The 24,079-nt window shown below is 40.5% G+C and overlaps 1 protein-coding gene across 2 annotated transcripts in view; it reads left to right on the plus strand.

The window, feature by feature from the left end:
- The window catches only part of fgd (faciogenital dysplasia), a 63,727-nt gene that overhangs the window by 18,355 nt on the left and 21,293 nt on the right, over window positions 1–24,079 (plus strand). For both annotated transcript variants that reach the window (XM_008414078.2, XM_008414077.2), the window contains exon 2: window positions 21,710–21,880. In XM_008414078.2, coding sequence (XP_008412300.1) covers window positions 21,710–21,880 — 171 coding nt within the window. The remainder of the gene's footprint in view (window positions 1–21,709; window positions 21,881–24,079) is intronic.

Raw genomic sequence — 24,079 nt, forward strand, 5'->3', positions numbered from 1 at the left:
TTTTTGTTCTGTTCCCACCGAGACTAATGACTGATCGTATCAGTCAGAGCTCCCCCTGCTGTCTTGCATAGGCAAATTAAAAATGCAGAAACAAGTTACTTTCTGTTTTTGGCTTTCCAGTATTGCCTTCTTGGTAGACTTATAAATCGGTTCTAAAATCTCACGACTCACCCTTAAAGCCTTAAAACCCAAATTGACCCTACACATAAATGCATACCAGACTCCCAACAACCTGGTATATTCTTTCCTGCTCACCGAGATCCATAAATGCACCCTGCTGACGATCCCCAGCTTGAAGCCTTTACATCACTTTAAACTTTACTTTTCGTGAAATCGTTTTGTGTGATACATATAGATTTCTTACTTGGCCTGCATGGTGGTGCCTTCCAGCAAATGCTATTATGACAAAAGTGATGATGAAGAGTATTTAAGAATTTAAGTTTTTGGCAGTACTTCTGTCCTTGAATATTGTTGGTTCCCCCAAAACACAAGCATGCTCTAAAAATAAATCTTTGCCATAAATATTGCAATAAATGCATTAGGTAGTGTAATTACACCAGCTAACAGCACACAATAATTGCAGTCATGCTTTCAAGTACACTGATGCTTATTGATAATGTGAAGGAACCATGGAGACATATGCTGGAAAAACACAAACATAGGGCATTTATGATTGGTTTAAGAGTTGAATTTTTCAACTAGCCAGTTACAGTTTGTTTTTTTAGATTAAAATAATTGACTATATAATTTCTGTGTTAATGTTGACCTTTCAGCTTGGCATCTATCACAAATATTATCCTAAACTGCAGCAGTTTGTATCCGTTTTATGCTAGAGAAAAATATCATCTGACAAATCTCCACCTTATCTTCCTCGCATTGCACCCATCGTTGCCACCTTGCCCCAGGGCCAGACGCTCGCTCACAGCATGGGACCAATGCAGAACTATATTCTGCAGATCTCTGCAGCTCTAACAGAGCGGGACAGAAGGTCTGCCGCCTCACTTTCCTCTCAAAAAGGGGGCGAGAGGTGGGGGTTGTGTAGATGCACGGATTATCGTTGGCTCCAGACTCTTTGTAATTCAGATAAGACCTCTCTCCTCCTGCAGATAAGTTTAATCATTAATAATGAATTAAAAGATTGTCCTCCGGGTGAAATATTAATGACCTCTCCTTATGAGACGCTCCTTTGAGAGAGGGAGGCTGATGGCGTGCTTGTTGGAGTAATTTTAAGCAGCCCTTTAATTTCTAGCTGCCGAATGTTTGAAATGTAGGTGGGTACCAGGGTCAATATTTGAGCAGGGAGATATTTGGGAATGACCACTAAAGACTTGTTTAAACAAGGACGGCAAAAGGTTTACTAGCAAAATCTCACCTCGCTGTTATTAGCCGACTCCATCATCGTCTCTAATCTACTCCAGGAAACAGATTTGAGTTTGTACTGAGCGCAATTCTAGCTGAGGCAGAGGTTAAATGAGGAAACATGAATGTGTGCCACCGACGGAAGAATAAAGCTCCATCCTTGCTCGATCACCAGACGTCTGAGTCGTTGTTGTGTCTTCCTGGCGCTCCAGGACCTTCAGGGATGTGTGAATAAGAGGGTTATTTATTTTCTCAGATTAAGCTTATGTCTGCGTGTGTGGGTGTGTGTGTGTGTGTGTGTGTGTGTGTGTGTGTGTGTGGGGGGGATTTATTCATGTGTCTCCCTGCGTTTCAGAAAGGGCTTTCTGGTCGGGCCAACATGCAGAGGAATTTGAATTGTCTCCATGACAAAAACCCAGCATCCTTCTTCCGGCTTTCCTCAGCGGGGTGCGCGCTGAGGAAACCGAGCCAGATCAGCCATGCAATCGGTCACAGATTAAAAAAAAAAAAACAAACAAAAAAGAGTCCTAATAAAGAATTAATAAGGAAGTCTTTATTGATTTATCCATGCAGATGTCCTTTTAGAGTCCTTCCTTTAGTGGAGCTGGACGAACTCCTGAGTTCGCCTGCGTGTCTAGAGGAAAATGTGCGCGGTGTGTTTGTGCTGATGGAACCCAGCGCAGACCTCTGAGGGGAAGCTGACAGAGCTCTGGCAGCCGTTCACACAGCGGCACTGTTTTGTTTCGCTTCTTGTTGACGGCGCATTGCTCATGCAGCAGTCTTGTCAAGTTATAAACTGTGACCACACAGTTTATGCATGAACGTCCACAGGAACAAACGTGAACAAAGAAAGAGCTTGTTTTGCGTGTCTATTTCTTAATAAAAAGAAGTAGATTCCCTTTCCTGATCTCCCTTCCCAAGTTAACCGAGGTCTAAGTGACAGAAGAAAGTATGTCAGCAGATGTCTGACAGATGCCATCTGCAGGTCAAGCGAGGCGAAGGAGATTTAGGCGGTCGGTCGTCAATATTTCAGGGGGTTTGTGTGCGGCGGGCAGAATAAACTCGCAAAGTTTTCCATTTGTGGACAGATGGGAAGAAAATGTTGTGATTAGCGAGAGGAGGAAATGGGTGAAAGAAAGACGGACAATCTGTGCTGGTTTTCTCCTGGTCTCCGTGGTGACCGTCAGAATGTCGCTATTGATAAAAAATAAAAACTGCCATTTTTTTCAATCTTTAAGGAATTGGACCTAAAAGTCATTCTGACAGTACTTTGAGTCAAAATACTTTAACAATATCATTCTATCACCACAAACATTTAAATTCAAAACATACATGATTAACTAAGTACCTTTTATTAAATAAATGTGCACATAATATTAAACCTTTTTCTCATTTTGACATAATTTAGTTTGTAACTAAATTGAGCCAGATTCAATATTTTTAACTAACCATCAGCTAACGCTGTTTGGTCGAGAAGCTGTGAACATTAGCCCCATGTTTCGCTGCCAGCAAAGGAAAGTGTGGTCTTGTTTTCCTCCTTTTAGATTAGACTCCAACGTGGCTGCGGAGCTAATTTTTTACTTGACCTTTGCTTTGTGTAAGGAGATTTCTCCTTGTCAGGTCTGCTGGGACGAGCAGCCAGTTTTATTGTAGCACCTGTTCCGTCCTTGCAGACTGATGCATAATTCACCATTCAAAGTAGTTTTAACCAGTTTAGCGAGAGCTGCAGGAGGTGAGGGGTTTGAGGAGGGGGATTCTGTCACTGATGATTCAGTAGAACGACATGAAGATAAATTAAGGAGTAATTTAACCCACTTACTCCTACTCACAACTCTCCTCTGGTTTGAAATTATCTGCTTTTTTTTTCTCCCCCCCCCTTTAAATATAAATCGAACACAGACTCCCATCCCCCTCTGCTTGCTCTTCATCGCTTCCACTCTACTCCTCACACCCATATCTGAAGCCCTGTTATCGTTTTGAAACTGGTGATACTTCACCAGTGTTTCCATGGTTATTGCTGGCATTCGTCTCAGAGCCGGTGTCAGGCAATGTCACCCCGTCTTTAAAGCCCACATCAGCTCATGAGTGTTTAGAAGGGGGGAGCACAGAGATATATGAAGGGGATGGGTTGGGGTGAAGGAGGGACGGGGGGGGGAGTTGGTGGTTGTAATTATATGTGCATACGAAGAGGGTCGGAGCAGCTTGGTCGCGTCATTCTGCCAGCTTTTGTGTTTCGCATGTCTGTGGGGGGAAGCTGCACAGGGATGCGTCCCCCTGAGAACGCTGGTTAACTGGGTCCCCAGGAGACGCAACATGTTTTATTTATTTACACATCAGAAACAGTAACTATCGTAAGGGCTGCAGCTGAAAAGTGCATTGTCCAGTGATATAAAGTCCTTTCTTCTTTTCATTTGCATCACAATTTAAAAATTGCTCAAATTTTCCACCATGTCGTCCCTTCAGTCTTTCTGAGAGACGTTGGAGTTTTCTCTGGCTTTATGCTGAACAGTGATGCAACAGAGTCACTCCGCCACCTGTACCTGCGCACTGATGGTCAGCTGGCTAAAGGAAGGCTTCTCCACGTTTCTCTAGCTTACAAAAAAGGACAAATTAGGATGTTTGGAAATATCAACAAGCAGCATGACAGTTTAATGGGTGACTTAAAATCTAACATTCTTCTGAAGATGGAAGTGTTTAAAATATTTATTTTTAGTATAGTGTATGATTTTGCAATTCAAGCAGCAATAGGTAAATGTCATAGCATTATTGAAATTGTAAAAATACATTTTAGCAGCGGTCGGAATAAATGTAGATTTTATTTTATTTTAAAAAGTAACAAAAGCATGTAAATTCCAATATATAATATAAATGTAATGAAAAAAAATATAAATATAATTAATATATAAAAATAGGGAAAAAATTAGATGTGCACAGTCTATAAATTAGAATCTGTGTGCGGATGAGCCATGTTTGTAAGATTGAAACACTTCATAAAAATAATCTTTAAACAGGTATCAGACATGGTCTGCATTTCTGTTTTTATAAATGTAATTTTTTTTTGACTAATTGAAAACTCGTCATAGTTAACAAAAATACAGACTTTCATATGTCCATCGTTGTGCAGTTAATCTATATAATGTGTTTCACTGAAGCGTTCCTGAAATAAGTGGGCCTTTCAGAAATACTCAAATGTATTAATGGGTCTGTAAATTAATATCATATTTAAAATAATTTAAAAAGGAAGACATACTGGTTTTATTTGGATTTTATTTGCATTTTCTGGACAAAAAAAATAAACTTTTCCAATTGATTAATTAATTAGTTGGAAAATCAATTTTTCTCCCCTTGTGCCAAGTGGCAACTTTTACAGCAATTTTCTTCCCTCATACCCCCATGCACTCTCTCAACTGCGGTCACACCCACTTGTAGTTATACACACTTCCCCCATCGTTCATTCAGCCCCTTCTTCTCCTCTCTCCCTCCTCCACTCTTCCCTCTCACTTAACTCTCCCCTCCCTCTCCATCTCCCCGCGTTTCACCCTCCCTCCTGTCATTAGTTTCCATAGCGACAGTTGGGGAGGCATTATCGCCGACTGAGAACCGCTTCTAGGCTCTTTTCAGAGCGGCGGCGGTGGAGGCATTGTTTAGTCCGCTACTCTGAATGATGTGGGGATCAGAGCGTAGGACAGGAAGAACGCATCTCACCCTCTTTTTTTTTTTTTTTTGTAGGGCAGGCACTGTGCATTTGTAGGCTGTGAGGGGAGGTGGAGACAGAGCAGGAGGAGGGCAAGAGGAAAGAGGAGGAGAGAGAGGGCTAGCGTGGTGGTTAGACAGAATCGATGAGGGAGCAGGAGTAGTAGTAGTAGCGGCAGTAGCAGACTTGCGCTGTACGCCGAAAATATTCAGTCACCAGGAAACCTCCTTGTGGCTCTGCCATGGACTAGATCTACTTTTTCTGTTCGCGTTTGCGTGAAACAGCAGGAGTTGACTGGAAATACCAAGTTTCTGGTCAGGGAGGTCGAAGGGAATCTGAGTTTGTCCGGTGAGTTGGTAATTGTTCTTCACCATCTCCTCTTAAATAAGCATGTTGTGTACCATACATTTAATGTAAGGTGGTATTAGGATGATGGCGTGCAGCCGCTGTACGTGCTTCTCCCCCAAACCAAACCTCAGTCTGGCGTACGTTTGAGTGTGTGGGCTTGCAGATGTCTCCTGAATCCAGGCTATTTTTCGCTGCCCTCTGAAATATAAATGCCAGGCTGCATGTTTTATTGAGAACATCGAGGGCAATTTTCTGCTGCCTTGATTCCTGGATTCCCTCCAGCGTTTTTTTTTCTTCTTCTTCTTCTTTCAGGAAATATCACAGTTTAAGATGTTTTCTTCTTGCAGTTTGTTTGGAGTAAGCACTGAGCTCTTCTGGGTCTTTGAACTGCTCAGAGTTGGTGAGTAATTTAGTTAGCGGGAAGTAGTGGCAACATTTCATCCTCCCTCTGATGTCTCTGTAATAAACAAACGCTCAGATTCTTCTTCTTTGCCAATTTTTCAATGACCGATCAATAAAAGGTCACTAATGTGGCAGCTGAAGCAACACAGATGACCCCCTTTTGCACAATGATGTCATTGCGAATCATCGTAACAGATGATTTAAAGCTTAGCAGATTGCACAGCTGCCACTTGTGTACTTTGACAGTTATTTCTCGCAGTTATGTTGGTGTTTGGAGCCAGTGTTTTCAAGTTGTTTCAGGCCACGCTATAATTTAACTGACCGATGAGGAAGGCGTCTTGAAGAGAGGGGAGTCTGTGTGTGTTTCCATGAGGACCGGTGGCAGCTGTGGAGAGCCGAAGCCCAATGTGCGCCAGACACTGTCGCATTGCTTAGACTGCAAGACTGATCAACAACCTTTTGACCCAGATCAATGAAATGAGACTAGCAGCCTAAGAGTGGAACTGATATGCATATATAGTCTAGCATGTATAGCCTGAGGACTTTTTATGCCCCGATCCTTCAAATAGCTTAGTGTTTGTGAAGTCGCACCACTCCGATAAGGCAGGTACCATGAAAAAGGGTTTTACTATTTTAAATGATATTTTAAGTCCTCATAGATTTCTTATGTTTGTAGTTTAGATCAGCTATCATAAATGAAATGGCAGTCTAAAGTTATTTTTACACCGATTGTGGACCAAAGCTGCAACAATTGTTACATTTTCAGCTGGTGTGGCTCACTGTGTCAAACCATCCGATAATTTGAAAAACCTGTTCACCCCATCCCCTGTGGTGGCGCTGCACCAAGAACTACTGAAGGAAATGACACAAAAACATCTGTAGAAGACACCGAGCGCAGCTTCCTTCTTCACAAACTATAGTCAAAAACGGACTGACATTAGATTCTAGCAGTTGAAGGATTTCTCTCTTTCAATTCAATTTTAAATATAAATCTCAAGAACAAACTCACAGTGGTCTTAAAAGGCTAAATTATGTGAATTTGAATGCTCCTTTCCTGTATCTTAAGGACGTCTTTTGCTGCAAAATAGCTGCTTCTTTCCAAAAACAATAGAAACATCCATGTTTTCCAAAAGACGGCATAAACAGAGTCAGTTGCTACGGTACACTCTGAACAACAGCAGGTTAACCAGGAGATCTCGGACCAGTCAGGAACTCTTCAAGCTGAGATTTATGCTGGCGCTCCCATGTAGAAATTGTCAGCACTCGAGGCCAAAAGGGCTCGCACAGTAACCTTGTGTGAAAAGCAAAGAGCCCAGAACCCCGTTGGCAGTGGAAAAAGTAGTTAGTCATACTGCACCCATTTTCCTGCGTCTGGTCAGGTTTGCTTTTAGAGGAAGCCAAAGGAAAGGATTTCTGTAAGCCCACAGTGTCCACAAGTATTTAATGCCGGGCTGGGTCTGTAACCGGGTTGGCATGTAGCTCTACTGTGCCGGAGACGAGGTTATCACTAAGGTACTTGTGCTTTTGCACTTTTTAAAAGCTGAAAGTGTCTCAATCTTTTGTTGCTGGCTAAAAAGAATAACATGGAATCTTGAGTCGAAATCATTCAGTGAACAAAAACACTTGGTGCTAAAAACAGTCATTCTCTCAGTTGAGGTATTCACGTGGCTGCTGAAGCTCCTTCATTATTTTTCCCACTTTACATTGCACCAGCAGCATTAGCAGGAAAGCAGACCCAGAGCATGATGCTGCTACCACCATGCCTGTCGGTTAGTTTAGTGTTCTTTAAAAGCCTCACCTCGACTCCTCTGGATATGCTTGTTGTTGTTGGCAAATTGTTAAATCTTCTTCTTATGAGAGCGTGAACCCTTGATTCGTTCTTGTGAGCAGCTGATGTGTATACTGATAAATTAGCTCATGTGGTTGAACAATTGTTTCCATTTCAACGACGTTAAAAAAACCCCAGCAAGACCACTTGATGTTTTTCTGTTCATGATGACGACCCAAAATGGTTTTGCTTGCTCATGAGTTTCATTTCAATCCGGAACCACTGATGCTCTTTTTCTTTTTACTAACTTTAAAAGAGCAGAATTTTAAAGTTAAATGAAAACATGGCAAACCAGAGCCAATTTTAGAGTTTTGCGTGTACATCTATTATTGCAGGGGGTAAAATATTTCACTGACCCTCGTCTCACTCAAATAGAATATAGTCACACATTCTATAAACTTGCAATTGAACATATATTTTGGGTGTTGTGGTTTCCTGTAGCATCGCTGTAGTTTCTGTGTCCATTTGCAATTTACTCTTGTTCCTTAAAACTGTTCCCCTTTATTAGAAAGTTTGTATTTGTGAAGTGGATTTTCTCATTTGACAAGCTCTTGGGGATGTGAACTCTTTCAACTCCTTCTTGTGGTTTTCTCTCAGTTCCTTGGTCATTTTCAGGGGAAGGAAGTGCTTCGTGTTGGTCAGAAATAATGAAGAACGTGTGGTGACACTGACCATGGCACACACAGACAGAAAACAAAAACATGACATGAAGCGACCATATTTACTTGTAAGTATGGAAATACTGGAAACTTTCTTGTAATCCAACAGTTGGAGTTTTTTGCTCGGTTAACTTAAGAACCTCTTTTGAAGTGCGTTACAGACATCTTGCCATTCAGCCTTCTGAAAACCTTTAGCTGTTTGACGTTGAGTTAATTTTTTTCCCCATGCCTCAGGCTGCTTAGCAAGCAAGACAAATATTTTTCTGCTTTCGAGGATCATGTGTCTCCTCAGGTCTTTGCGTGCAATCTGTGGGCTTCTATACTTTACTTCCCCATTTAGTCGGGGCAGTCAGTCGGAAACTGTTAGACGCGCTCTCGTCTCTGCTGAAGCATGTGTCCTGCTTTCGTGCAAAACTTTGGCATCAGACGCTCGGGGTGAAAATGACACATGCCCACAGACGTCACTCGCATCTTGCAAAAGTCTGTCAGGAGCAACTTCACGTATTTTTAATGTGACCCCCCTCAGACACACAGAGGCCATTTGCCTTTAATTGTGGGCTTGTGCTGTAAAATCACAGCTTCCTTTAAACGCCCAGGGTTTCAGCATTAACTGGCTTTGTAGATGCAGCCTGCTGCTGCAGGGCGGACAGAAAGGTGGCTTCCAGAGGCTGCCAAGTGGAGCTGAAATGCTTTTCTTCTGCTCTGAAAACTCTGAAGGTGTTTTGATGTTCTTTCTTTTATATTTATGTTTAATTGTGAGATTTCTTTTGTTATGAATATAGTTTTTCTGTCTCAAGGAATGTATTCTATTGAGTCCTTTTCTTGCTGCATTCACATCAGTGGCAGGCGGAGTTTAATGTCTCTCCTCGTAAAAGCGAAGTCGGTACCTGTGCACACATGGTCCTGCTTGCGGGGAGCTACCATAAATGGTAAATTTCATGACGGTAAGCCATTCTTTGTGATCTCTGTTTTGTTCGTCTCGCAGCCGGACTCATTTTTCTGAGCAGGAGCAGCCACAGGGGCGGTTGTCAACGAGACAAAAGGGAGGAAAATTAAAATCCACAAAGTGCTGCCTTCATATAGATATGTTTATTTCACGCTCGTTTTTATAGTGCTGTATATCTCAGTGAAATTGTGTTGAGATTTCTGTGGGGATCCCACTTGATAAATCTAGGTTATTAAACCCCCCTGAGGAGCAAACTAATGAGACAGAGAGAGGTGACAGATGACAGGTGGGCAGATTAGCCAGCTGCAGGCAGTTAAGTTTCCTGCAGCTCTTTGTAAAGTATCTCCACCAAAGCTTTGATTTAACCACGAGTTGGGTGAAAGAAAAAACAATGAGCAGCTTTTAGAAAGGTTGACTAACCATATAAACTGTATAAATCAGGGGAGGTGTGTCCGAGCTGAAATTTCCAAAGGTTTCTAAATTCTCTTTACTAATATTACATTTTAAAGTTGTAGTAAGACCAAATGAGAATAGTGGGTAACTACGTCTTAATTAAAGATTTGTGACAGTTTTAGTAAGATTGTTTTCATGCGAGTTGTCAAATCCATTCTAATTTTGGACAAACTTCTTCACAGAGTAGAGCTAAAAAAAAATGCTGATGAGTCAGTCGATTCAGCTGTGTTATTGGAAAGCATCTAGAAGTTGCAGGATAGTAGATCACAAGGACTGAACTTGTGATACTGAAAACTACCAATCCAGTTCAACTCAGATGGAGTGAAAATAAAAATAATATGGTGACTAACAAGAAAACGATAATGTTGTTTTTACTTGGTTTCCAACGGACAGTCAGGGCGGATAATCCTGAAAATCGTCTGATTCCAGTCCAGAGCCACTTTCTCTCTGTTTCTAGTGATTTCTGATCTGTACCGCACAGCGTCGGCATCCTAATACTGAGCAGCAAATCTTCTAACATGCTATCCAGCCTAAACAAGCGACCTCCCTCTTTCTGCTCCTGTCTAGTAACACTTGGATAAAAACTCCCAATGCTTATACACAAAAGAGAAACCTAAACAAAAATAATTTAAGCCTGATGTTAATGTAAGAAGTCAGCATTTGATTAGGATTAGAGGTCAGGGCATGACAGAAACTATTTTGGAATATTTTCACCCTCAAAAATGGTTCTGGTTCAGTGGATTTATTTATGTTGCTACCACCTCAGAATTAAGTGTTTAACACTACGATCACCCAGACAGTCTATATAGCTATGTGACATTAAAATGTTAATTTTACCTTTGACCTTAACTGGCAGATTTGACTTTTATTCTTTTATTTTCTTATTTGACCTTTTCCTCAGTTAAGGTGTTGACTCTAAAAAAGAAAAGCAATATATTTGCCTTAATTAAATCCCATGCTGAAAAATAATCAAATCTATAGTTTACGTCTCAGAATAATCCCTTAACGTCTTGCCCGTGTGTGGCCTGCATGTTAATTACTTCGGAGATTATAATAATTGCATGTTTTATTCCCAGAGGGACTAATCTATTACGGTGCAGTCATTTTGAAAGATAGTGCCAGTTTGCATGCAGGTCAGCACATATTTACCAAGTTTAAATATTGAGACAGGTTCTTTAGTGTTTGATTTTATAAGCGCGTTATTTGGTCCTCTTCTTTCCGTACTGTGAGAACACCAATGAGCCTCCAAGCTGCGTTGCGCTGTGCTCAACTCAAGGGAGCCATTACAGAGGAAACAGGAGCCTTTATTAGTCTGTCTACTGTATACCTGGCTCCTGTGTGAGTGTTTCCTCATGGCTGTTGGTATGTCTCACCCTTCAGATGCACAGAACATATCAAAATTGTTCTGTTTGTTTCGGTACAGAGCTTTCCCTACAAACACTGATTTTTAGTACAAACCTCCTTTGCTACTTTTTGAAGTTCGAGGGACCGACCGGTCCTGAAAATTGCTGTGAGTCAGACGTTTTCTTGAAAGTTCAGTCTGCCTTCGATGCTGACTTTGCCTCCGAGGAGCCATGTGACATTTTGAAAATTATTCTGACGTCAACAAAGACTTTTCGCTGTTCAGGACAAGTGACCTTTCTCTTTCCCTGTGTGTGTTGGTGTGAATCCAAGACGTATCAGCACAGAGGAGCAGGATCCCGCTTCCTCTCCCACCTCAACCTTTCGATTTCATCAGCCCACTCCTGCACACCTGCACACACACACACACACACACACTCTTCCTGGATAAGACCAACCAGACTGGGCTGATCCAGACAGGAATGAGCAACACGTTGACCTGCACGGGGCCGGGCTGGGCCACTCTGGGGCTGTTTGACTGTCAGCACCTTTTCAGGCACTCCTTGTTCACATGCTGACATCCATCCTGCCTGGAACAGATGCAGGGTGGTGTGAGAGGAGCCCGGTTAAAGGCATGGACACGCATTAAAAATAATAATTGTTGAGCACTGTGGATAAAATTAGTTGGAAAAAGAGAATATTTGGACAAAAATATTATTTTGTTAAATAGGATAAAGAAATAAACCTGATACGGAGATGACTGAGTGGGATCTGAAGGTTGCCAGAGGCTGATTGGGTAAAGCTGCGGCGGCTGCAGCGCTTACAGCTCGTGTCGCCAAGGCAAGCAAGCAACTCTAGAGCAAAAACAGGAACAGATGGGATTTTTTAAAACGGGGTTTATTCCTACTAAATCTTAAAAATAAGATTAAAGTAAGACGGTGCCCTCAAACAAAAACCGTGAGGTGTGTAGCGTAAGCCATGACTCTCACTCATTCACCGCTGGAGACGAGCTTCAGCCTCACTGTGGGATTAGACATGTTAAAAATATATATATATCGTCTTTAATTTAAACAGATTAGTTTTATTGATCGGAGCTAACAGCGGTGTGGGTTAGAGCTGTTTTCTCTGTGGGGTTAATTTCTTTTCTCTCTTTTTTTTTTTGGAGCATATTGTTGTACCTGCTGTGATTATATCTTGTGAAGCATGAGCTGTGCAGCTGTGTGTTTCATGATGACACAGTTACACAGAACAGTGTATGTCGTAAAGGAGTGTAGAGTGAGCTCCTGGCTGCCGCCAGTGTGTCGTATTTTATGGTGGTGGATCTCTTGCAGTTGAAATCTTAACCATCTCTGCATTGACATTGAGGTATGTAAATATAAACATTTATTCTTCCTTACTTTTAATAAAAGCTGTTGTAACTCCATTCGTTTTACTACACGTTTCAGGGTCAAAATACCCTCAAAAATATTTTATGCAAGTGAATATTAAGTTAATGGAGGACCAGTAGGGTAGTGTACCTGATTGAATGATATTTTTAAGTTATTTTCCTGTGGTTTCAACATCTGTTTAATTTTAATTTCAAATGTATAGGTAGAAAAAACTGTGCTCATTGAATAAGTTCAACATAAACCAATTGCTTCTCTGTCATTTGTAGAGGTGTAGTTTTGTGGCCATTCCAGCTGTGTTTTGTTTGCTTGCAGAATGTTCTCTCCCTGTGGGCTGTGTTTTATTTGGAAAAGCCAATGATTTAGACGGCCGTGTTTTTGGTAACATGATGTTTTTCTTTGGTGGGATTTGAACCCTTTGTGGTCTGCAGTAAAACGCTAGCATATCGCTGTGTGATAGTTGCTATATGGGATGAGCGAAGTGCTCCTTAGTGGTCCGTGCTGCAGACGGGTTTCTATAAATTGAAAAACTGAAGCTTTTTTTTTTTTTTTGCAGCGTTTGCATGCTATTATGCATTGAGACTTAGCATCCATGCATTGATGCATTTGTTCCAGGTGGAAACCGCATTTATTCATTCAATCAACGTTTAATCAATCATGAATTAAGCCAGTGAGGCCGTTTTTTGACGAGTCTTGACTATGTTAATGATTGGTAAATTCCACCTGTCAGCATGAGATAATCAATGTATTTGCACTTCAAAGAGCCTTTGTCGGTACAACAATTGATCAAGCCTTGACCACAGAGGATTTTTCCTATTACAGTCCCGTCCCTTGGGGTGGAAACTGATTGAAATTTGTTTTGAAAATGCTATTTTGGGCGTTAGGTACCGGTGAGTCATGGAGCAGAACTGTGTTTGTCAAGACCTCCCTCACTCCCTTTGGGAATGGAAAAAAAAAAAAGCACCAGCTTTGATTGTTGTTCACAGAATCCAGTTGGGTTTTTCTGTTGCTCCGTGAAAACCCACCATTGAAAGCAGCCACAGTAGCTTTCAGTAAGGCCTCAGTAGTTTCTGGGACAGTTGGGCACTCATCTCTAACGGCAGGTTTGTAAACCCCCTTGTTTTCATCAAAGCGTGTATGTGTGTGTATGTGTGTGCGCGCTGTCCTAATTGCCAATCTGTAGTTGTTTACAGGGATGCTCAGGCTTACAGAGCCGACTGCAGCCAAACAGGGACTCATTTTTCTGCACCGTGCCTCTAAAACATCCGGTTACATTAGCTCTGGTAATGAGGAAGCAACCACAGGACTGTATTGAAATTTTAATAATCCTCCTCTGTCAAGTCCTGATGACATTGTGTTTTTATTGTAGCCTCTGACTGTCCTCCTGTGACTCTTATTCAATGTGTTCCTGGTTACTGATTGTGAAGCCTTGAGTCATGTGGTGGGGAAAAGGTCACTAAATGTGTCATATCTCACCCTCGGCTTTTCTTGTGACCGGTCGCCAAGGACAGTGGAACGTCTGGGGAATAAAGGATGCACATGTGTGCTGTGCTTTTCAGAGAGATTTCTGACTTATTCGTTTACTAAACACCCGCACTTTTATCAGATTTGAGCTCCAGCTAGAGGGAGTTTACATTTAAGAGGATACTCTGACCTGGCTTTTAAATTAGCAGTATAAATCAGGCCTGTTGCCACAGCAATGCCCTCTCCCTTGTTTTCTCAGGGAACAGGGAGCACATTTTAGAGGGAGCTGATTCGTTTTGAAACTGTTCGAGTTACTAGTCTAATATTAACTTGCCAATCACTGTTTTTGATTATTCTTAACTAAATATAATTGATTTTGTAAAGCTCTGATTGGTCTATATAAAATTTAGCATATTCCAAATCCTCTTTAAAAATGATAAATAACAGAACTATTTATATAATCGTGACTATATCTTTTTTGTGTGTCTACGAACACACAAAAAAGATATAGTAAAACCCGATTACTCCTTCACAAAACATGCCATCAGTCGCAAACAATTTTTTTGCACATCTGATATTTGAGAGGAGACTTTAACTACTCTTTCTGTTGTGATCTATAGTCTATTTTCACAAATATTTTACCATAATTGGTCCCATTAGCATATAAACATTTGTGTTCCCTGGCGTAAATACACCCTTAGCTTAACTGGCTTATTTCTAAATATTCCTAAATGCACATCAAATATCAAATAAACCTGGACTCTTTACCAGAATAAAACCAAGCTGCCAGGCTGTGAAATGTCAAGGCAGCTTGAATAAACAGCTCGCATGCCTCAGTAGGAAATGATTTCTTATAAGACCTTTGCCCTGGTGAGCCTCTCTTCACTCAGTAACGACATTCCCCACTGAAGAGTGTTGCTATAAAATAATTTCAATCATTTTTTATTCATTTTCTGATTCTTTGAGTTCCTTAACATATCCCAGCCGTCTGCTGCGCCCTCATCCTCTTTCTAAGCTCTCAGCTTCTTCCCATCTTATCCTGCTAGTATATCACATAGCGCTTATCTGAAATCTTCCCACTTACTGTGGGAGACATGTCACTGTGCCCGCTGTGCCTACTGACCCGAGTAAGGGCACCCAACAAGATATCCTACCACCCCACTGGCTTGCTCCCAGGAAGCACTGATACAGCAGAAACTTCAGGCGCCACTGATCCTTAAACAACATAATAAATATGGATCTGAAATGGATCTGCTGACTAGAGGAACTGGGCAGAGAAGAAATGGATGAATGTAGATGGTCAATCTGCAGCCACACAATGGATGATTAGAAATCTGTTGATCCCTCTGCATGTTATGCGTGCAAGTGCTCAGAAACCCAACGGTGGACTGACAGTTGAAGCTTTGTTGGTTCATGAAGGAAATAAGCCTCTTTGTAGAAACCGACTTAAATCCTGCAGCAGTCCTGTTTTTATATGTTGTTGACACCAGTTCGCCACACTAACATTACTGTGGGTGTTTTTTGTTATTTCGGTGTTTGTAGTTGATTCTCCTAATGTGAGGCTCTTATGTTGTTGTTTTAGTGTTCAGTGGGAACTTTGGCTTTCATTTACGGCACCCTTAAGTGCTGGTTCTCCTAGTAAAAATGTGTGCATTGCCCCGAGGTTTAAGAAGTAATTTTTAAGGACGGTTTTGAACAGCTTAAGAAGAAAGAGTTTGTGTAGGCTGAGATAGCGAGAGAGAGATCAAGACTTCTGATAGATAACAGGACGGCTGAATTACGTTTCTTCTTTTAAAGCCTTTAACCTTTGTCTGTCATGGAACATGTTGGGTTAAAAATCGTTTTGACAATTTCACAGTTATGCAAAGATCTGCATTGTCTGATGTCTGGTTTGTAGCGCTAGCCACAATAACTGTTTATCTCAAATATAAAATACTAAAGGACTAAAGATGGTTCAAAATATGCTTGTTTTTTAAATAATAGTTTCAGAACAAAACTGTGGCTTCTGTCTCGAACCGCGTTGCCTCAGCCCCTAATATAAACATTGAATGACCAGTGGCAACAGAAACAACTAGAAAAAGAATAAAATGCTGCCAATTAAGAGAAGTTGGCAGGTCGCAGCTTCACAAAAACCAAAGATAGGAAATCAGGAACCAAAATGAAATATTGGATTGTTTCTGGTTTGGATAAAAATTAACCAGTCACTTAAAGATTAAATCTGTTTATGTTCTGAAACCTGCCAGCTTTCTGTTTTTTTATGTTAATCCATGCGTTTTGTTTCTCTTTTTCTGTGGATCTATATAAACGGAATATACTGTTGTATTTGTTATTGTCTCTGGATTTCTGTTTCTGTTGTTAAACCGTGGGGTAAAAGCTGAAGTAGATCGAGGTCAGAGCTCTCATTACTGTCTCCTGCTTCACCTGGAGTAAAATAGACAAGTGGAGTCAAAACGAGGAGGAGCAGGAAGATTGGGAGAAAAAAAATTGCAATAGTGAATATAAAATGGGGTTGAGATATTAGTGATGGGTAACCTATCACTCTCATTTCCTCATTTTTAGGGGAAATTAAAAGACTGATCCGACATGTATTGGTCAAATTTGCCTTTTTTTTGTTATGCAGTTAATATTTCCAATGTAGCCAATCACAATTGAAGTAATGGAATGTGTGCAACAAAGTTAGAGAAACTGGGACATGCAAACATTTGTGAGTGTGTCGTTTCATTATTCTAGTGTCTGCATCACAGACATGGCGGTCTGTTATCAGAGCCCTACTGTCAGGTCGTCCTCTCCGGGGCTGGAGACCCAATTGACTGTCTGTCTGAGCAGGGAGACTCTGCTGACTCAAAGCAATCTGTCTCCCAGATATCAGTGGGACGAGAGGACTGTACTCAGGGGGTGATGGGTGATAAATGATTGTGAGAGGACGGAGGGGAGTCGCCTCGGGGCTGACAGTGACTGACAGGCGGCTGCATTTGTGAATTGTGTGTGTTTGCACGTGTTTGAAGGCTGATAAGAGGTAGGGTATGAATCTTTCCCTTTAAGTCGCCGTCTAGAGATTAGGCGTTCAGTTTTTTTAATATGGATGTAACATATTTTACATTATCCATATTTTCTACCAACATAAGGTTAAGCTGTTATTGCACTTTTAGTTTATTTTAAATAGAGCTGCAGAATTGCAATATTGGTGTGCAATGTTTCTATCACAATGGATTGCACTGATGTAATAACTGGTATTAATCAGTGGTGCTTCTTACAGAAATGATTCCCTGGGAAAGTCCCTCCTTTTTCTGCTCTCCAACCAATGAAAATGCAGGAAAATCATGGAACTCCTGGAGAAATATAAAACGGCTACCATTTTCTTTCCTGCTCTCTATGCACATGCATGCAGCATATTCAAGGGGAAACTGAATAGGGTCTACGTTTATTATGTAGTGCTTGTGCATTGCTCTGCCCCTTTTGATGCTACCCTGGGAAACCACCCAAAGGACCTATGCCAACACCTACCACTGGTCGCTATGTTAAGCTCTTTGTGTTGCTTATTGTTTATGAATCGTACACAAGATAAAAGAACTGAAAGATAAATACACAGAGGAATGCATGTTGTTTTTATTTGGATAAGAGTCACATTCCTTTGGGTTGTTCTTTGCTCCCGTCATGATGCAACCAGAGGTTTCAGACAGAGGATGGCACTGTCCTTATGTTTGCATCAGACTGAAATACCTGAAAGTGTTTGAATGTTTCTATCACTCAGGTGCAGTTCAGACACTGTTAATGGGTTTAAGAAAACACCATAATGCAAAGTTTCAGGTTACAGCTTAACATATTCCCACTGACTGCTCTCAGGGTGCTGACTCACACCGGGTGTAAAGAGACTGGTAAAACGAGAGATTACTAGTTCGTCTGTGACCGTGAGCAGAGAAAAAAAGACTGAGATTAGATCTGTCTTGTTTTTTTGTTTAGAACAAAAACTCTTCTTAAAACTTCCTTGTTTTCGGTGTAATCATTTTAAGGATCTCCTCTGTACCGGACTCGTAAAGCCTGCTTAGTTATTAAATGTCATTCGAGTTGTTGCGTGTCATGGACAAAGTCCAGGGATTATGGGGCTCCTTCTGTGACATGTAGTCTTGTCACTTGGGGCCCCAGGAGAAGGCGGAGGAGGAGGAACCAGGATCAAGTTCAACAGGTGAGCCAGACAGGTGCAGCTTCAGGAACACTGCTGGGAACCGGCAGCTAAAACGTGTGTGCTCGAGCGTAATGCATAGGTGAGCTTTGAAGGACTTCCCAGGGTGTGTGCGTGACACATACTGGTCTCGGCTGCGCACACGCGCACTGGAAAAAACTGGGAGGGCAGGATTTATTGTGATACTGGCTGAGCACAGTTTTACCGGCACTTATTCTTTGGACTTTGGATATTTGACGCTCAAAGACTTTACACAAGGTAATGGCATTGTACGTGTTTTCCTTCTTTTTAATTCAGGTGTTCTACTGATGGTTTAGTTGAGCTGTGCAGCTTTTTTTTTTCTTTTTGCTTTTGCTTTGTTGGATTTTCCTATTAAAAAGCGCGAGAATCAGCTGCCTTCCTCTCTGCTGTGTCATCAAGTTGCTGCTCGACTTGAGGGCCAGGTTGAGCTCTCAGGTAACCATGGCTACACCGTGTTTCCATAGGTAACAGCTCTTGTGCCTCCCTCTGCCAAGGCTGTTTGCTTTTCCCAGGAGAGACCTCAACCAGTCTTGGGTCTGGGAGTTCTTGACGATCCACTCATTTGCCTGCTGGACATTTTTGTCCTCTTCATCACAGGTTGAGCATTTCCTGTCTTGCCTTCTCGAGTCATCTCTGATTACCGCGCTGATTTGGTGAGCCTCTCCTTGGAGAATGTTCTTTTTTTTTTTCTTTGCCTCCTTCCTGTGTAAAACGCAGAGCCTGAAGAGCTGCTTTTATTCCACTGCCGACTGCCACACGGGGCGGGACGCATAACAGGACTCATTACCGAATGAATTTCTTTCTGCTTCCACCGCCTGCAGCACCTCTTGCAAACACCAAATTAGATGTGCCAGGACTCTTGTAAGGTGCTTGGGGTAATTTTGGGTTAAAATTCATTTGAGAAAGAACCGCTGTGACACTGTGTCACTGGGGAAAATTCAAATCTGAGGAAAATAACCAACCAAGAAATTAGATGCCACACAAACGAAAGTCTACTCTCTTGCTGCTTTTGAAGCCAATCACAGGTCTTGAATGTAATGAGTTTTAACATGAGATTTTCTTTTTTTACCAGTTAACTTAAATTCTTTGCCAAAAGCAAAATGGAACAAAGAACTGATCTGTAGATGTTACAAATATATCAGTAAATGCCTTTACTTCCTGTTTTTTCTTTAGTTGATCCTAAATATGGTGCTGAGTATATTTATGGTTAAAGAAATGTAAGAAAATCCTTCAAATAAATTCATATTGTATTGCATTTGGCACATTTTAGAAAAATCCAAACTTTATTATTTTTATTCAGTGGAGGGAATAACAGCTGCCATTATTTGTAGAACCCATTTGTTGCTATTAATACAACCTTCTTCTGCCAATAAGAAAGCACTTAGTTTTATTGTAGATCTCAGATTTTATAAAGTTGTTATATATACAGAGAGAAGGAACTGGGTCTTTTCTTAGTTACATCACAGCTTTTCTATAGGATCTAAGTTCTGGTAATTTTGCATATGCAAGTGGGATTTTGGTTCTGGTGAACCACTGGCTACACATTTTGGATCTTAATCTCATTAGAAGATGGTAGCTAAAGTCCACCTCCTTGATATTTTAAATGTCCTGTTGTTTCAAAAGGCTCATGACGCTCTGCGCTCTAACAATGTTCCCAGGACTTTTAGGAGAAAAACGGATCCAGAGCATCAGAGATCCTGCAGTGTGCTTTACCATCCATAGTTTTTATCCATACCCCAAAAAAGCTCAATCCTTTTCTCATCTGATGAAATCCCATTGTTTTGGTTAAAAGTGGCTATGTTAGTCTACTTTCGTGTTGGTAGGACAGAAAAACCTCAGGTTACTTTGGAGATGACACTCTTTGCTGCAGTTCTGCAACAGTAAGCTTTAGAGATTTTTTTATATACCTCCTTTTCAAACCTCCTCACTGCATGGTATAATATGTTCCGGCCTTGTTTTATTTATTTATTTATTTATTTATTTATTTATTTTTTTATTTATTTATTTTTTACTGTTGTAGTTGTTTTAAATGTTTTAATTATTGCTATCAAGTTTAAACAGTTTTATTGCAGCCATTTCCTGACCTGTAAAGTTCAACACACATTTACCTTCTTTGAATGTCATCTTCTCTTGTCTAGCAGGATATTATCATATTATCTCTCCCCTTGATGTCACACATTAAATTCTGGGGAGGAAATTAGCAAATTCTGGGTTTTTTACATCTGTTGCAGATAGAGATGCACTGATCAGGTTTTAAATCAATGACAGATTTGCGATTTCAAGATGACCGACATGTTTTTCTCAGCTACTTCAGGTTAACCGTTTGCCATCTGATTTGTTTTAGTTCCCATTAAACTTAAATGAAGGCGACGAAAGCCAGGCTTGTTTAGCCTGAGCAACTTTTACATCCACTGTTTAAATGGAAGGCAACATTATCTTTTCAAGAAAACTTTGCTCTAGGTATAACTGATGCAAATACGTCAGTTTTTAACAATTTATTCCACTAAACACTGACCATGAATGGAAAAAGGGCTGCAGTCTTCTTGACTGAAGCAGAAGTTTAAAATCCAACAGAGAATGAAGGGATTGCAAGATTATCCCTTTTTGTGCATCAAGGCATTTTGTCCCCAAACTATCTGATTTTCACTAAACTCAAAACATTAAAACTGCATCCAAGAACACGATGTTTTTTATTCATGTGCAGATTGAGTTCAGTTTCGATGCATTTAATAAACAAAATAACATACAGGTCAGATCAAAAGCTGAGCGATTTGTACATGACTTGTGACAAAGAATAAAATGTTTCCTTTTAGTGGAACTGTTTGGTTTTTTTTTTACCACATCTTTTACAGATTTTCTGTCGTTAGCATGCAGGTTCAGGAAGACATTCTCTGCCAACTCCAGTTATTGGAGTGTTTTCTTTTTCTTCAGATAATTAGACTATGTTGGAAAACTCCAGCTGTTCTTGGCTCGACCTACTTGTCGATTGCAGATGCAAAATAGGTTTTAATATCACCTTTGGAACTAGTGTTAACTTAGTTTTTTATGTCCAATGTGAAAAATTTGTACTTCACAGTCATGTATATGCTTAGGCAGAAACTGGCTACAAGACACCAGAGTTTCATAAAGTCAAGAACACTATATTGCAAAAAAATTGGATATTTGCAATATCCGTTAAGCACATCAAGCTCTTATAAAATTGCATTTTACCTTTGCCTCAAAGTGGAAGTCAATTGACTGGAATATCTTGCATCTCTATTTCTATGTCGGAAAAAGAAAATAGAAGGGCATACTTCTGTTCTGTTTATGTAACTCACACATAGAAACACACAATCTATTTGTAGAAGACGTTCAGAGTAGGTCAGATGTAATGAGTCAGATTCAGGCCACAAAGACTGACAGAAGCCCGTGGCTCTTCTCTGCAGGACTGATGCTCTCAGGCTCCTCTTCTCCATTTCTGATCTCAGAGCGACTTCCCAAAGCACACACTGCCGTGAAGGTCATTCATTGACACCGCTGCGTTTCTGGGGCAGCAGGATTATAGTGGGATAGAGATGTGTTTTTCAGTGGAATCTTGTTAGGAGTGATCGATATCTAATATTGCGGGCTATTTGTTTTCCTGTCTGCAGATCTGCCGGCCTCCTCCCTGCAGTACTCGTGTGGATCAGTGGACTACCTGTGTTCTCCACGGCTGGCAAAGAAAGGCCCAACCACCAGACCATGTCACGACAAGCCCGCCATCAAGCCGCGGCCCCAGACCTCCACCTTACCCAGACCGCCGACTGCACAAAAACCTCAAGGTAAAAACCCCTTTGGCACGGTGTTGGCCCCTGCTGTCGTAATTGAAGGGTGTCCGCAGGATCGGACCCCATGCTATTAATCTGTCATTGCTTCTGTGCCGTCAAACCTCCTTTCTCCGTACGGCCTCACTCTGCCACTCACGCTGTTTTAGTAGGTCGCTGCTGCAGGAGCAGCTGGTGGAAAAGGAGGCCAGCGGTTCCCAAGTGTTTGTGTTTTGGTTTCATTTGAAGAATGAAAAATATGAACAACATGCGCTAAGTTTAGAGGGCGTCTGAGGAGCAATGCTGGGACACCACAGACTTGTCCCCGATTTTTAAAAGCCCTCGTATGCCGAGAGAGGTGCTGGGATAAATCCCTCTAACTGTACATAGCTCATCATCAAAGTGGTGATGACTTTAAAGCAAAATCTGTCTTTGGAAATGTTCTAAAGCTGAAAATTCTCGTGGGAAGATTAATATATAATCACAGTTCATTTAAGTGTGTTAGTGGGTGAAATAATTTAACAAGATTCAAAAAATCTGGGTGAAAATCATGTTTATTTGAAATAAAATTAAAGTCTTGGTCCTTCAGAGAACTCAACATAATAATGTATACTTAATAATAAATAAGTGTCACACTTTTCGTATTTTGAAGTAGGAACTAGAACTGGAACAGATATCTGAATCTGAATATTTCCGATACTTTTTACTCCTATAATTTGTAGGCAAATATTTTAAAACAAATAAATAAACTTTTTTAGCTCTTCATGACAAAGCATTGGCTCCAGAATACCAAGTTTTTTTTTGTGCGTTTTGAAATGTAAAGTAACTGCCAAAAGAGCTAAAACTTGCAAACTAGATGGTTTTGTAAAGTAAATAAGTATGTTACTAAAAATCTGCTTAAAAAAGATATACACATGGAAATGGAAAAAAAATAGGAGACCTGAAATAGATTACGCTCTAAAGTGCAACAGGATGAAAAAGCCTGATTTTAATCACCAGTCTATAAATATGCTCTTTTCTCAAAATTAAAGAGAATGCAGAAAAGATTTGGAAATGTTTAGAATTTTTTGTTGTTGAACAACAAGTTATTGTGGCACATTTAAAATCCTCTGTGTGGATATTTATGCTTGCATGTGCACAACACTCTACATGTACTCTACACGAATTAAAAGGAAACTAAGTCTTGTTTTGTCAACAGTGATTAGGTGTGGGCTGACTTTCCGGTTGATATCCTTCTGTAGAAATGCCACGGTTTCATTGTAGTAACAAAACTGTAAATAGCAATGTATAACATGATCAAATCCTGTTCTTTAAACAGATGAGTAAGAATTATTCTTACTCATCTGCCACTGGTGTTGACACAAATTCTTCCTTTTGGACATGTTTCATGGTCTGATAGAGCATAAAGACATGAATAAATATCTGCTCTTTTCAAGATGCTAGATAAACCTGCATAATCTGATATGAATTTCCACAGCAGACTTTTGCAGAAAACCAAGCTTTGAAGAAGCACAATGAGGAAAAACAGCTTCTAGTTTTGTTTAGTGTGTATTTGAGCTGACGACATCACTAATCAGTTTGCATTAGTAAAAGCCTCTAAAAGAGGGAATTGATGGAAGTCGTTTGAATAAATATATATATATAAAAAAAAAACAAGACAGATAGAAATGGATAAAAAGAATTAAAACAACTCTGACGTGTTGCCTCATCTGATTTGACCTCTAAGAGATATAGAATGTAGGATTTAGTGTTGAATAGTTTTTGGTTTATCATCGTTACACCCACACACTGAGTAGACTTTTCATAATCTAATACAAAACTGTATGAAGAAAAGCTGCCACCATCCAGTTTGTCACAAACGAATCACCTGGCTGGATGATAAAAATAGGGTTTACTATTTTGTTCTGACATGAGAGGAAAAAATGGGAGTGAAGCTCCTTCCTGGGATGGAATTATGAGTAAATTTTGGAAACGGGCTTTTTGTTTGAACACACATCTGCCGGTGAGTCAGTATAGGTTTGGCAGGAAGGAAGGGTCTATTTTCTTTTTAGATCCAAAATAAGGTCGGTAGCCACTCCCCTTAAAGGAGACCTACAGTTAAATATCTTGATATTCTGTTTATTTCTTCATGGAAAGTTTCCATTATTTTAGTGTTTTGGTGCTACAGTTATATTTACTCCACGTCTTTTCCTGTTCTTCTGTTTAGACTGATACTGC

Source organism: Poecilia reticulata, linkage group LG7, assembly GCF_000633615.1.
Source record: "Poecilia reticulata strain Guanapo linkage group LG7, Guppy_female_1.0+MT, whole genome shotgun sequence".
In the NCBI taxonomy this organism is placed as follows: domain Eukaryota; kingdom Metazoa; phylum Chordata; class Actinopteri; order Cyprinodontiformes; family Poeciliidae; genus Poecilia; species Poecilia reticulata.